The sequence below is a fragment of the Diabrotica undecimpunctata genome, chromosome 10, assembly GCF_040954645.1.
Source record: "Diabrotica undecimpunctata isolate CICGRU chromosome 10, icDiaUnde3, whole genome shotgun sequence".
In the NCBI taxonomy this organism is placed as follows: Eukaryota; Metazoa; Arthropoda; class Insecta; order Coleoptera; family Chrysomelidae; genus Diabrotica; species Diabrotica undecimpunctata.
In genome coordinates, this window is record NC_092812.1 from 42188072 (window position 1) to 42202566 (window position 14495).

Here is a 14495-nt window from a genome sequence, read left to right on the forward strand (position 1 = left end):
AATATAAAACTCTCGGTATACTCCACTTTTTCAAGCCCTCATTTGTCTTTTCTTATTATGCAGGACACTTCCACGTTGTTAAAGTGTCTTTTATAATCAGTTTTTACTAGCACGTGATACTATTTGTGTTGTTATGGTACAAAAGATTGTTTATTTTTTAAGCGGGTTTATCTCAACAGTGACTAAATTGTTCACTTAAAAATGGTATATAAGGTGGGCAGGATGCGATAGGAAAGAAAAAATATCAGGAAAATTAAAACAAGTAGGTATTGAATAAAATTAAATTTTCGATATTATTGCTTAAATGAAACAATATTTTAAATTAAGAAAAATTAATATTTGTTATTTACATAATTATGACAGATTTGTGTTTAACATGGGGAGAAACTATTATTATTATTATATATATATATATATATATATATATATATATATATATATATATATATATATATATATATATATATATATATACTTAATATACTTATATATATACTTAAAGCGGCTATAGTCGACGACCAGCTTCGGGTCGGCGATGTGTAACGACAGAGAGAGATGATCGATTCATTGTCCTGAGTGCCTTTCGGAATCGGCACGCGACATGAGTTGATCTTCAACAATCCTTGAGGAATGTATGAGATGGCATTGTCACTCAGTGGACAGTTGAGAGAAGACTTAAGGCTGCCACTTTGACTTCTAGACGAGCTACCACAAAGCCAAAATTGCACGCACGTCAGAAAAAAGCTCGACTTCAGTTTGCCCGAGAACACGTCAATTTGGACCTTTTCCAATGGAGAAGTTTTATTCTCTGATGAGGTTCAAATGTGCGACAAAAGACGACACGTCTATCGGAGGCCCGGAAAACGATTTGCTCAGTGCTGCAGTGTCGAAACAGTGAGCTACGAAGCTGGTTCGTGTATGTTTTAGGGTGGTATATCTTTAGAAGGAAAAACAGAGCTAGTGTTCGTGCCCGGTGGTGATCGCGGAGGGGATTGACAGCGGATCGTTACATTACGGATATTCTCCAAGACCATGTGGTTCCTTACGCCTGCTACATAGGCGACGGCTTCATGCTAATGCATGATAACGCTCGATGTCACACAGTGCGGATTACGAAAGATTACCTGGCCAACACCAATATAACAACAATGGACTGACCTCCATTGCGTCCGAATATCAATCCCATCGAGATAAACTTAAACGCAGGGTTTGGGTCCGTAATCTAGTACCAGCGACAGTGGCGGAGCTAAATACTGCATTAGATGAATAGTGGAAAGCGATTCCTCAGGAATCAGTGTTAAACTTAATAAGGACCTTAAGAGATCGCATGGAAAGTGTAATACAACTCAGAGGAAGAAATAGTATTAATTTTTATTTTTTTTATTAATTTACTTTTATATTCATTACATAATGACATTCATTCATAACATGTTTCCTCACATACAATATTATAAATATTGGCGTCATTACAATAAGAACTACTTCTGTTCACGATATTTTACTTTTAATTTTACATTATATGTGGATATTGGCCAAACAGCGTAGTGAAGAAATATAACTTTTTTACTTTTGACTCGATTTTTTTGCTCGCAAGTGTATATATATATATATATATATATATATATATATATATATATATATATATATATATATATATATATATATTTGTTACTTAACAGACACAGACATCTCTACAAATTAGTTTCAGAAGTTTAAATTAATATTTACAAGCTTAGGGAACACCAGTGTTTTAAAAATACTGCTCTTATGTAGCATTTTTGGTTTATCAATATGTGCTACTTTATCCCTTACATCTGATCTAGACAAATCACCCCTCAGGTTAAGAAGTCGTAGCAAATGGTCATCAGTAATGTCTGGATACTTCTCAACTACTCTATGTAGCTCAAATGAAAGCATGTCGTCATCACTTTTAACGACCTCCGAAAGCATTATGACAGCATCAAATGGATTCTCACATTCCAAGTCATTACTTAAAGTTAAGAACAATTGGTTAAATCTGCTAGCTTCCTCTGAAACCTTTTGTGCAGCTTTCACACACTCGTCAAATGTTTTAAAAGAAATTCTTCTGGATAACATCGCTGTTAAATATCGTCTTCCTACCATAGTAACTACCTGTTCTACTAAATATTTATAATTAGCTTCAACTAAACGATTATAATCTTGGAAATAATCTTCAATAGTTACATATATTGTGTCAGCTGGATTAGCAGGAAACCAATGGCTTGTGAAAAGCTTGTCAAAATGTTGATCCAGATCTACAAATGGTTCTTCAAGTAAATATTGGACGGCTTCATTTCTTAATTTCTGTAAACACAAATTATATCTCATAAAATAAAGAAAATACATAAATGGATTTGCTTACTATATATGTAGTCTTCAGCAGACCAAAATTCCTAGCTAAATCATGTGATGTATTGTTCTTTACATACTGTTTCTCTAACTGTGAACCCAGTTCCACAAGTTGGAGGCAATTGTTTACAATAACTATCATATATTGGGTAAAATATATGACCTGCAAAAAATAGACATTGTTCATTTGTATATATTTTTTACTATTAAATTTTATTTATATTGTGAGTTTTTGCAACATTTTTTTTTCAAATTGTAGGTACTGATATAAATACCTGCTTCCTGTCTTCAAAATATTTATTTTTAAATTCAATAATAGCATCTCTAAAGGCATCTGCAAACATTATGACTTGTTGGATACTTAAATTCAAACTTTTTATAGTTAAGTCTTCACTGAAACAGATAACATTTCTTTAATAAACAAATAATTGATCATCGCTTTAATATACATTTATAGGTGAGCTATATTCCATTGTACATTTTCTTTATTTACTAATCATCCAAAAAAGCTGAATTATACTAAAACACTACCTGATAGTTTTTGCCACTTGCAAGTTTTGATCTATCATCTGGAAAATTATTATTGGAGCAGCTGTCCTAGAATATGACTCTAAATGTGGTTCTGTGTTAGACCTCCATTCTTCTTTCTCAGATTTGAGTGTATTTTGCATCCATTCTGTATAATTAGATTCTATATTCTAAAAAATGAATTATGTTAACCAAGACAACTAACTTTAATAAAATGGTACCTTCATATAATCTCCTTCTAACCTATCTAGAACTGCTTGAGGGAGTAAAGGGGATAGTTTTTCAGTATACACTGCCAAATCAGGGTGACCCAGCATATCATTTGCTTGGTAGGTTTTCAACACCCATGATAACATTGTGACATACTCATTACCTTTTAAACCGTTTTGGATTATTTCTTGTAACTAGAAAAAACATATTAGCATCATAAACACATCTAGCTCCATAAAGAACTATCAAATAAAACAAAAATGAAGCTTTTAAAATCAAGGCTGTGAAATAGTAAATGGCAATCAACTAGTAATATATTCATTTTTTCTAAAATAATAAATAACAACCTAATACACTGTAATTAAATAAAAAAAATATATCTTACATGTAACGAAAGACACCCATGGTACATATGTATATATCTATTCAATATCTTGTAGCTTGGTGGAAAACACGGAAGACAAAGAGTTTTTACAATCCTTAAATCCTCCACAATGGTCATTCTTATTAATTCTAGGTATCTTATAAGCCAATGCTTATTATCTTCCCTTTCTTCAACCTGTGTTCCTTCTATTTTAGAAGACACAGACTTTTCAAAAATTTTAAAAGCCATATCTTTCCACTTCTTGGGACGACTTGGAGGAATAAAACCAGTCTGTTTCTGTTGCTTTAAGGCTTCTTCATCAGCTTTTTCTTCACGTTCTATTATTCTTAAAGCTGTTACTATCACTGTAGGGTCTTTTCTAACAGTATTTAATGTTCTGGAAAGTATAAACGTTAATTGCTTCTCGAGAAGATTGGAAAGAACTTCTACATCGGCAAAATATGCTTTCAACATTGACTTATCATGTACAGATTGGTTGGGCAGCTTATGTAGCTCAAATAGTAAATCGTCTCTTGAATTTTCCAAGTCTCTCAGACACTAAAATGTAAATATGTCAAATTATAAATGTTATTTTAAACAAGTATTTGGTAAAATGCATATCTTTTATAAAATCTACATTATGATAATATTAAATTGCACCTGATGTGTATGTAACAATTTCCCCTCATTTATCAACGCTTTAGTCTTTTCAACGCTTTCTGGTACAGTAAAAATATGTTTGAGATTTTCTTTGGCAGTAACATATTGTGAGTGTCTCATATTTTCATCTCTGACATCATTAAGTCTTTTGCACAATTCAGGAACATCCGCAAATAGGTCATACATTTTCTTCACACTTTCAATCCGAAAAAAAAAGAAATATTAATATTCATTGACATATAACAAAAATATATGACGTTCATTGATTAACTGATATCAAAAAGTCTTTCACAAATTTAAAAAATGTACTCACAGTTAAAATGAACATAACTTAAATAAAAACACTGTCATTGGGCTAAAAAGTGAGCTATTTGAAATAAGAAAAAGAACCAACTAAAGAGACCCAGTCTTTTGTTTGTTTCATCCTTGTCCCACTCCTTTAGTGCATTACAATTAATGAAAAGGAATAGGTGAACATTTCTTGATTTATTTAACATTTATTCAATACATAATATCTCAATCACTTAATCATCATTTTCAGAATTTGTAGTTTTCCATTTGATGTGGTTCTATAATTCCAATGCTTCACCTCGGGTATAAGTCATTACCTTCTTGATGTCCAGGATTTTTTTCATTAATTGGAACAGATTCTTTATATGCCTTACTAGTGGGCAGAGATGGGCTGTTCTTATGTTCTTTGAGCAATTTAGAAGTGTGTAAACCATCTATAAACTCCCAAGTTTTAACATATTACGGATTTGAACTGTCATACATTGAGAAATTCGTGCACCCTCCAATGTAAAGACATTGGCTGGACCCTGGTCTACCTGGCCTTTCGGCATACGACCGTTAACGGAACCGCTGCCCCTACGAGTCCAACACCATTTGAGGGTGGCGTGATTACGTAATGTAACACGGGGCTCCACCCTCCCCGTAGTACCTGTGTTGCGGTACGCACACCATCCGTTATCCCGGGGCGGGATGGTGAACGCAGGTCGAGTCACCCTTAATGAGGAAAGGGTGTATCAGGGACACGGCACGTTCAACCTCACCTGGTTCTGTGGAATGAGAGTAGAGTGGTCCCACGAGAGGCTCGTCTCAGATACTAGGAGTGTAGACCGCTGACTCAAACGACGACTCTCCACCTCTTCAATTCCTTCCCAATAGTCGACTCTTAGGACAGGCAGAGAAAATCGCCCCGGTAGTATTCTTATTTCCGCGAGCCGGACGGAAGAACTGTCATACAGGAACTCCGTATCGTTTGACACAGCAAATGTTTCTTTGCCACCAGTTCCTAAAATCGGTAATATCAGTGTATTGGATTTGCTTCACAGTAAATGGTTGCCTTGTTCTGGAAGTCATAATTAAGTTCTCATATTCTTCTGGAGTATAAATTCGATCATTTTTTCTGAAAGTCCGTATTGTACAGCCAAAATCCTAGTCACAAAACAAAAACCAATCGCCTCTTATTGGAAAATAATCATAGATTTTGTTGAATCTCTCGGTCACCTGTAATGTGAAGAGTAAACAAAACGTTGTTTGGTTTTGGTCCTGCCCTGCACATCCATCGGAAATCAATCATATCAACCAATGTACATATAATGCACATAGACTCTATGTACTGCTAGTCACAGTGTAGAACTTTTTTACTTATTTACATGCAGATCTTACAGCCTTTGCATTAACTTGTTTTCCATTCTTAGAAACATATGACTCACCTTGCAAACAGGCTGTTTTTTCTTGCATTGTCTGTCCAACTAGCAACATTTCTTTTTCTTTTTCTGCTACCACTAGTGGTATTAATAACTTCTTTACTATCACTGGATGACATAATTTTACTTGAAATTATTGAAAATTAGCTAATATCCAAGCTATTTTGTATAATACACATAAACATGAAGTGACCATTATGCCTGTCAATACCCAACTGGCCACTATTTTATTGTTGAGGTGAAAACCCATACAAGTCTCGGACATGTAAGGTTAACAGCTAAGTTTCTAATACAGTTTTTAAGCCCAATCGACGAAGGGACAAACTTTAAATAAAATGGCTATTTCACTTTAAAATATCATTTTTTTTTACTTATTTGGTTTTCGAATTCAGTGATTAAATTGCAGTCAAACAGCTTGGTGGAATAGTGAAATACATGTTTTAGTTGGAGGTGGTTTTCTTAATTTATTGACATGGTTTTGCTTTCTAATTTAATGTGTTTGTTGTATGTTTATGTTCTGCATGATATCTATTTGAAATCAGTAAAAAACCAAGCTGCAGTGAATTTAGAAAGAGGAATGTCAAAAATGTTTTGGACAAAAAAAAATAATACAAAAAGTTGAAAAAGTAGTTGTAGTTATTACAGTAAAAAGCCCTTAATAGGTACCTGTCCTCACAAGGAAAAAGGAACTGATGAAACTGTATTGTCATGTACATCAGATTTAAATTTTGAACCTGGCTAAACAAAGCCAACATGCTCATCTTTAGTTTCGTTTGTATTGAATAACCTGGATACTTGGAATACCAAAGATGAACATGCGGTATAACCAGAATTTAAAGATAGATAAAACGTACAGTATCTGTCAAAATCTTCTCATCTGTTTCCAAATACAGAGACTAGAGACTAAACTCTTAAAAGTCAGTTACTAGCTCAACACTTAAACAAACTATGCTGAGCAATTTAATGATAATATGTACATAAAGTGATGTAACCATAAAAATAACTTTGAAGATTCAATTGATGAGTTTTCTAAAAAAAATTTATAAAGAACCCAACAATAGAAAGTCTAGAACTTTTCAGTTTGTAGTTGACAAACTTATTTTACCTAGTACAAAAACATGAATCTAGTTGTTTTTGATAACTTCAGTATTACTGCATCTATTGATGGTTTACATATTTACAATTGAGGTATTTTGATTGCCAATCAAAATTGAACACAATAAAACTAGCCTAAGTATTCCTTAATTATGTTTCAAATGTGTGTTTTAAACAGCTGAGGTCATTGGAAGATTTTTGTTTGGATGATTTCTGGAAAAGGGCAGGCCTGATGAGGTATATAGAAATTACAAAAAAATGAAGTAAGCACGGATGAAACTAGAAATTCAAAATACACACAAGGAGAAATATAAATAATTAAGAGAAACTACCATATCAAAATGACAGGCAGCATACTTACCTAATATTTATATCAGCCACATCTTCAAGACATCTATGTAGTTGAGTGAGACCTACTCGTACCCCATCTAACTGTTGCTGCATTGCTGATTTCAATAATGCTTCCACTGATGCCTTCTTTCGAACATATCTTTGCTTTATTTGATCAATTTTCTCTAACTGTCCTGGTCTGTTAAGAGTATTGATAACTTTTGTGGTTGCAGAAACTTTAGCAGCTGCCTCCAGCTCCCTCATATTAATTTTTTCTAATAAACAGTTAATCAAAACGTATATTAAATCAGATAAAATGAAACATAAAAGCAAAATAAAAGTGTACAAACTAAAGGAAGACGGGAAACGTATAAGAAAATGTATGGATAAACAAAACAACAATGGATAAATAAATAGGATTTATGGAAGATTAGATAAATAAGTAGAATTTAAATAATTATTTTACTTACTATAGCCCATTATAGAAAAAAATTAAAACAATATCACAAAATAATACACTTGTCAATACCAGACAAATACATAACCTATTATTAAACTTTAAACAGACTGTAAAAATAAATATCATTAAATCCACCCTAAAATATAGTTCAAAGTCATGCAACACCTATTACAATTTATTGTATAATATATTGCATAAGTATGACATGTGATTTAAATTAAAAAATAAATTTGTTCTTATAATATGTCACAACTTAATTAATTCATAACTTCTTGTGCTATTACTATTTTGATTTGTAAAATCTTTTATTTTAAGTAAAATATATAAGAAAATAGTTTTATTATTCACATCATATTAGTTATGTAAAAGGAAAAATTGAATAATTAATCTCCAGTTTTTTGCTACAAATCCATAACTTTCTGAACTTTATAACAGACTTTGAATAAAATATATCTGTTTATTTAATGATAACAGCACAGAAATTTTTCGATTTTAATTTGAAACCAAATATAAATTTCTCTTGAATGTATTCGTACTTGTTTATTTTTGTAAATTTGTTATTGTAGACATTTAATACTATTCAAATCAAAAATACAATATAGTATTACTGATGAATTTTTAACTGAACTATACTCTTTAATATTTTTAGAAACATATTTGTGTACTTAGAAATTCATGTACCTACACTTTTTGTTTTGCAAGTTTTTGTATTTTTATACCTACCAACGTATGTAAACTGGGATCACAAATGAAGTTTAAAAATTAGAGATATTAAAAAATTAAGAATATGTCTCAGTGCCATTTTAAAATTATGATTGTTGCCTTTCCCTTGTGAATATGACCTATGGGAAAGTATGAAAAGCGAGAAGCTATCGAGTATCGAATTACACGATTATTATCGATTGTAAGAATCGAGTGTTAAGTTGTTTGCATTCGAAGGAATCCAATTCCGTATTCCTTCTTTCCTTTCAGTTTGTGTTTAGATCAGTTTGTGGAAAGTGCAGTGTTTTAGTTTGAGTTATGTGGACCCGCACATGTGATGATTTTAAAGTTCAATGATTTCATTTTCCAAACAAAACGTTAGTTCAATTTACGATGATTTTTATCTTAAATAATAGGTAAGTTTATTTTTCTTTTAAATGTAGTCATTTATTTCTCAAGTAGATTGACAATACGGATGCTGTATACCTATCTGATCTCTTGTTTTATATGAATGTCTGTACTCTGTACTCATAATATTTCCAAGATTGTCTGTTACTGATGAAGAACATGATCAACATTTATAGAAATAAATAATTAAGTGGGTTAAATAGATTCGTTACACGTAGATGTAATTGAGATTCGTAATTAAAATAAATAAAAGCGTTAAAAAATTGGAAATTTCGTTTAAAAACCTGTAAATAGGTTTACAAGTTTACTTTTTTACTACCCCCTTAGTATCTATTACAACACTGCAGCTGGGTACATGCTGAATATGTCATTGTTTACCTGTTCATCTTGTTTCAATTGGGTTAGGTACCTGTGGGTCCTCGATAGAGGTACTAATTTTGTAAAGGTACTTATTAGGTACGAGGTCGTCTCCTCCACATTCTTTCTTTACAAATTGGGTCTAGTTTTGAGTGACATTGATATATATGTGCTATTTTATAGCTAGTTACATTTTTTTTTGTGTAAAAGAATGTGTTCTTCTAGATTGTTGTTATATTACCATATTACCTGGTAAATACCAAAAGCTTTTATTTATTGTTAGGGATCCTGTGCATAATTCCTTGGATACCCTACGACTATATTGTTGTACTAATGTTACGAGTAGTTATTAATATTAGGTCGTTTGCAAATTTTAAAGTGTCCATATCTCTTGCTTTTATCAATCTACTCTTCATAATTTTTTTCGTGATCTTTACTAGTTTTTTTAAAATCCTATATATTTATATATTATATAAAAAATTGTGTGTTTCAATTTTTACTCCGGTCTGTGCATTTTTGTCTTTTAAATTTGTCAGACATTTATCATTTTAGAGACGTATTTTTTCCCTGAAAGGTGTTACACATAATTGCTACCGTAAATTAAATGCATATTTTATAATATTTCCATTTTTCTTCTCTTATACTATTTAGAATTATATCACAATTTCTTGGGTAATTATCTTAGTTCGCTATAATATACTGATTTGTTCATCTCCTAATTTACATTTGGAAACCAATCTAAAGTATAAAATGTCACAGCTCTTCAATTAAACCTAGTGGCACTAATATGTTGCTAGTCGTTTTATTTGTGAGTTAAAATAGCTAGCAATTAGGTTAGCTAAGTGGTTTGTACAGCAGCACATCCAAAAATTTTCTAAGAATGTATAGGTACCTCTAGTTTTGCTTCTAAAATAGTTATCATTTATATAAACAGTAAGATTAATTTATGATTCGTATTTCGTTTTTAATTTTACGTTTTGCTTATGAGATCTCTTGAATTTTAAATAAAAGGAAAATATTTGCTTGTTGCTTTGGTAAATAAATTTTATATTTAAAAATATGTACTTGTAAACTATAAATGTATTACAATTAAACACGAACTACATTATTATTCCATCTACATCAACCGATGGTATACAATTGCATTGTCGATGTAATTTTAATAATTATATGATACAAAATATAATTACCTACATCAAATAATTAATCTTAGTTCATATAATTTTCATTTGCTTTTTACTACTAATAAATTTTATACGTAATTATGTTTCATTATTGCGAATGGTCGTAGAAAAAATAGTGTAAATAAAACTTCTTGCATTTGGTGGCTATCCAGGATCCTCTTATTCTTTTGATTCTTTAGACAAATGCTTGTTGTATATCGTCGTGTGTAATATCTGCTATGTGCTCAACCCCAAATTTTACAGGAGAGGGAAAAAACTGTCCATCTTTTTATTCAAACCCCTTAGTTCTTATTTTATTTCCTGTTCATACTATTTGCATATGTTTATACAATGTGGGGATCGTAAATAATGGTTAAATAATAGTTTTAAAATAATTTTATCTAAAAATAGTTTATTTTGACACATGGCAGGTGTTACTAGTTCAAATAATTTAACATGGCAGATATTAGTCAAACACAAAAGCGTTGATCTATGCAGATTTAAAGAATTTGGAAACTGTCAATGATAAATTTAGCGCATTTACAAAATTTACTAATGTTTGATGCAAAATTAGGTAATTATAGTTATTAAACACATCTAAGGATTTTATTAGCCTGAGTAAATTCAAATTGGACTTCCAAGTCCATGAGATGATCGTATTTAGTTTTTGCGATAGGACGTGGGGAGGAATATAATGATTTTGGATTTTCATTGCCACATTTTCGTCTGTGAGGTAAGCTATCTCATGGTTCATTATGGCGGAGTCAAAACTGTATCTCTCCATTAGGCAATTATTTTAGACCAAGAATATCGGTGACAACAGGGTCTCCTGCCTTTTTACCGGGTCTGACTGAAGGTAGTGTACTTGTAAGTGCTTCACAGTAGCGCACCTAGAAGTGTCGGAATAGGGTCTGGAGGGGGGGGGTTTAACCCCCCAATCCCCCCCCCTCGGTGCGCCGCTGGTGCTTCATAATTGAAGAAAAAAGTATAATCCAACGGAATAACATGGTATGGTTTCTTTGGTCTTGCTCCTCTCATGCGAGATATGTAATCCGCTGGGGAGTTAATGGGAGGTTTAAAGTAGTGGTCAAGAGTGGAATGAACAGAATCCGCTTGCATTATAGTATGCCCCTTTTCCAGATATAATTGTTCAATAATAATATTCCTAGATTTTGCAGTATCACTTGAGACAGAAGTTAAAAATTTATTTCGATTTTGATAATTACAACTATTTGAAATTAAGGTTATATGTTCAGAGCCTCCATTAACCTCATGCCATACATACAGGGTAACATTACTATCATTTATTTCGTAGATGGTAAAATAATAGTTTTGTAACTTTTGCTTATAGTACATTTTAGATGCCAGAGTTTTTGGACTGAGAAGTACACTCTGCATATCCATCGCGAGCACCAGTTTCTGATGGCTAGCACTTTCTTCAGCTTCATGCTTGGCAGCTCTAGCTTCATCTTTCATTTTAATATGCTTTTGAAATGTATTTTCATCTACAAGACCTAGCTTTTGACCGCAGCATAGATCACACTGATCTTTCCTGGGCTTATGAATTGCGATGTTTTTGCATCATTCTTCATAAACAGAGTACATAATGGCATATAGACCTAAAAGTAGATTCCACATAAGTCTTTGTGGAGGAGGACCTGCAGTAATGGCTGCGAACTTTTGGTAAAAAACTTAAGATATTCTAGGATCTTGTCATGCACAATAGATTTTTTCTTTCGTTTAGCAGATGGTAAATCTCTCTGATTAAGTTCATCTTCTGAGTCTTCGAGATTGTTATTCCGAGTTCATGGGAAGGATAATAGAAATCTGATTCCATCTATTACACGTATCACGACCCAAATCCAGGGTGTTCAACAAAAACGTTCTGCAAACTCTGACTTTTTGGCCATCGTTGCTTGCAAATAAATGTCATAACCTGCATTCTTATTTGTTTTATTATCGACCTGTTTCCTTCGTCTTTTAATATCTCTAGTAACTATTAGGCCGTTCCAAAATTGTTGAAAAAATTTTTCTACGATCATCGTCAGAAATTTCACTACATCGAAACATTCTCTTAATGTACTTTTTTTCTGATTTTTCCCGGTAACGTTATGAGTGCAGCGTTCTTTAATTTTTCTTGGAGTTCTAGTAGTACTACGAGACACTTTTCCTTCGCGCGTTCTTTTGTAACCAACATAGCTAAGGACAGTTCTTCTTCTTAAACAACTACGTTTTCTTGGATTGCGAGTTTTTCTTTTATTAAGTTAGAAATACCCTGTAGGTAGAACAAGGTGCAAGAGTGGGTATATATCAAAATCATGTTGTAATCTCATGTTTTGTGAACATTTTGTTTATTTTTAATTTCCCTGATATCTTTAAAAACGAAGAAAATAGACGGTTTTATTCTTTAACATGTGTTTTAACTGAAACAATACTAAATTTACAATAAAAAATTACAACAGTTAACACAACTTTAAAAACAGAAGAAACATAATGTAAACTAATAGCGCGTGTTTCTTTCTGTACTTCTAATAACAGCTTCACGTAGCCTAGGCATGCTGGATATTAAACGAACTATTTAATTTTGGTCTATGGAGTTCCATATATATCAACCAAAGTTTTTATATCTTGTAGAGAAGCAGGAAGGGCTTGCAAAATCTTAATTGTCAACCAAAAATATCCCATACCAAGTGTTTAATAGGATTCATGTAGGGGCTGTGAGGGGACCAATTCAATGTCTGGATATCTACCTCACGTATATATTGATCCACCATTAAACAATCTCGTCTCTCTTATGTTTCACTGTGCATAACACTCACCTGGTCGACGAATAACTCTTAAGCGTCGATCAGAGCTGTAAAGGCAATTCTTAGACTCGTCCGTAAAAAGAACGTCCTGGATATTCCAGTTCACTTGTTCTCTAGCAAACTATTCTATTTCTGCGATGGTCTGCAATAGTCTACATTCAACGCAGGTCGTCGAGCTAATACTCGGATATGAAGATTTCCTTCCGAAATACGTCTTCTGACAGTGACAAAACTGGGCTGAACACGGTGAACTGCTTTGCGTTGCGTTACAATTTACAATACTTCTTGATGAATTGAAGTGGAACGTTCTCTTAAAGCACGGAGTCTATTGTATCGATCTTGAACAGCTGTAGTCACTGGAGGTCTACCTTGTTAAAACATAAGAAATGGTTATATGCGCAAATCCCAATCTCGAACCAAGGCACGATAGCTGAATCCCTCATTGTGTAATGTTACCTCTTGATCACATTCATGGCGAGTTATATTTCTTCTAACCCGGTCCATATTCTAAATAAACAACAATAAAAAGTCATACAAAGACAATTGAAGACCTTGGAGCAACAACGGTACACGCCGCAATCTTACTAAAAATGAGTTATATCCATTTTTCAAATGGTTAGGTTCCTATCTACCTACAAAATAAAAACTACAGCTTTTGCTTCATAGATTACTCCACAAGTTACAAATATCCTTGTTACTTTTATACCAAAGTCAACTATTTTGAGTGTAACAACGGTACTAGCCACCATACACTTCACGATACACATTTCCTTCAAAGGAACCAGACGACAAAATACCTGAAGAACTTAGGATTCAGTTGTCACCTCGCTTTCGTTTAGTAACTATGACATCTTTCCGTTGTTATTGACTACCTGTGACCCGTTAAATTTAATTTTGATATTCGGATCAGTTGTGTCTTTCTGAAGATTCGGCTCTTTGACTCAGGTCATTTCTGATTTGCTCTTCTGATCTCTTCTGTAGTTTGCTTTTCATTGGAAATAGGCATTTCATTAAATTGCGATGAGGAATATGTTAACGAATAAAACCGTATATTTTCTTTGTTTTTACAGATATCGTGGAAATTAAAAAAAAACAAAATGTTGAGACCACAACATGATTTCGATGTGTACCTTATCCTCTCGAGCGGGCCCCGGTAAGAAGTGAAGAGGGGGTCCCAGCAACAAGTTTTCAAATATAAAATTTATTAAATTTTGATTATATTTATAATAAAAATCTTCGACGATGGCGGTCAGAGATCAACTAGTAAAGTTTTGCCATTACTTCCTAAAATTATTTGGACCCAAACTGATTCGGAAAAATGTAAAGAAA

The 14495-nt window shown here is 32.6% G+C and overlaps 2 protein-coding genes across 4 annotated transcripts in view; one reads left to right on the forward strand and one right to left on the reverse strand.

Moving 5' to 3' along the window:
* Nucleotides 1–414: 414 nt before the first annotated feature.
* Nucleotides 415–7874, reverse strand: Sec6 (Exocyst complex component Sec6). Its single transcript, XM_072546120.1, has 9 exons — nucleotides 7740–7874; nucleotides 7301–7544; nucleotides 4133–4328; nucleotides 3494–4030; nucleotides 3120–3302; nucleotides 2902–3068; nucleotides 2646–2763; nucleotides 2384–2533; nucleotides 415–2325 (listed from the first exon to the last, which is right to left on the reverse strand). The coding sequence occupies exons 1-9, from the start codon at nucleotides 7747–7749 to the stop codon at nucleotides 1705–1707; spliced, it is 2226 nt and encodes a 741-aa protein (XP_072402221.1). The 5' UTR covers nucleotides 7750–7874; the 3' UTR covers nucleotides 415–1704.
* Nucleotides 7875–8687: 813 nt separating this feature from the next.
* LOC140451938 (furin-like protease 1) overlaps nucleotides 8688–14495 on the forward strand; it is a 251022-nt gene continuing 245214 nt past the window's right edge. For 2 of the 3 annotated variants that reach the window (XM_072545913.1, XM_072545919.1), the window contains exon 1: nucleotides 8688–8847. The gene's annotated coding sequence lies outside the window, so the exon portion shown is untranslated. The remainder of the gene's footprint in view (nucleotides 8848–14495) is intronic. The other variant, XM_072545915.1, reaches the window with a different exon arrangement.

Coding starts and splice junctions, on each gene's coding strand:
- Sec6 (XM_072546120.1), bottom strand. Junction 3,069..3,119: donor TAGAAGGAGATTATATGAAG/GTACCATTTTAT, acceptor TTCATTTTTTAG/AATATAGAATCTAATTATAC. Junction 2,534..2,645: donor ATTTTGAAGACAGGAAGCAG/GTATTTATATCA, acceptor TATTTTTTGCAG/GTCATATATTTTACCCAATA.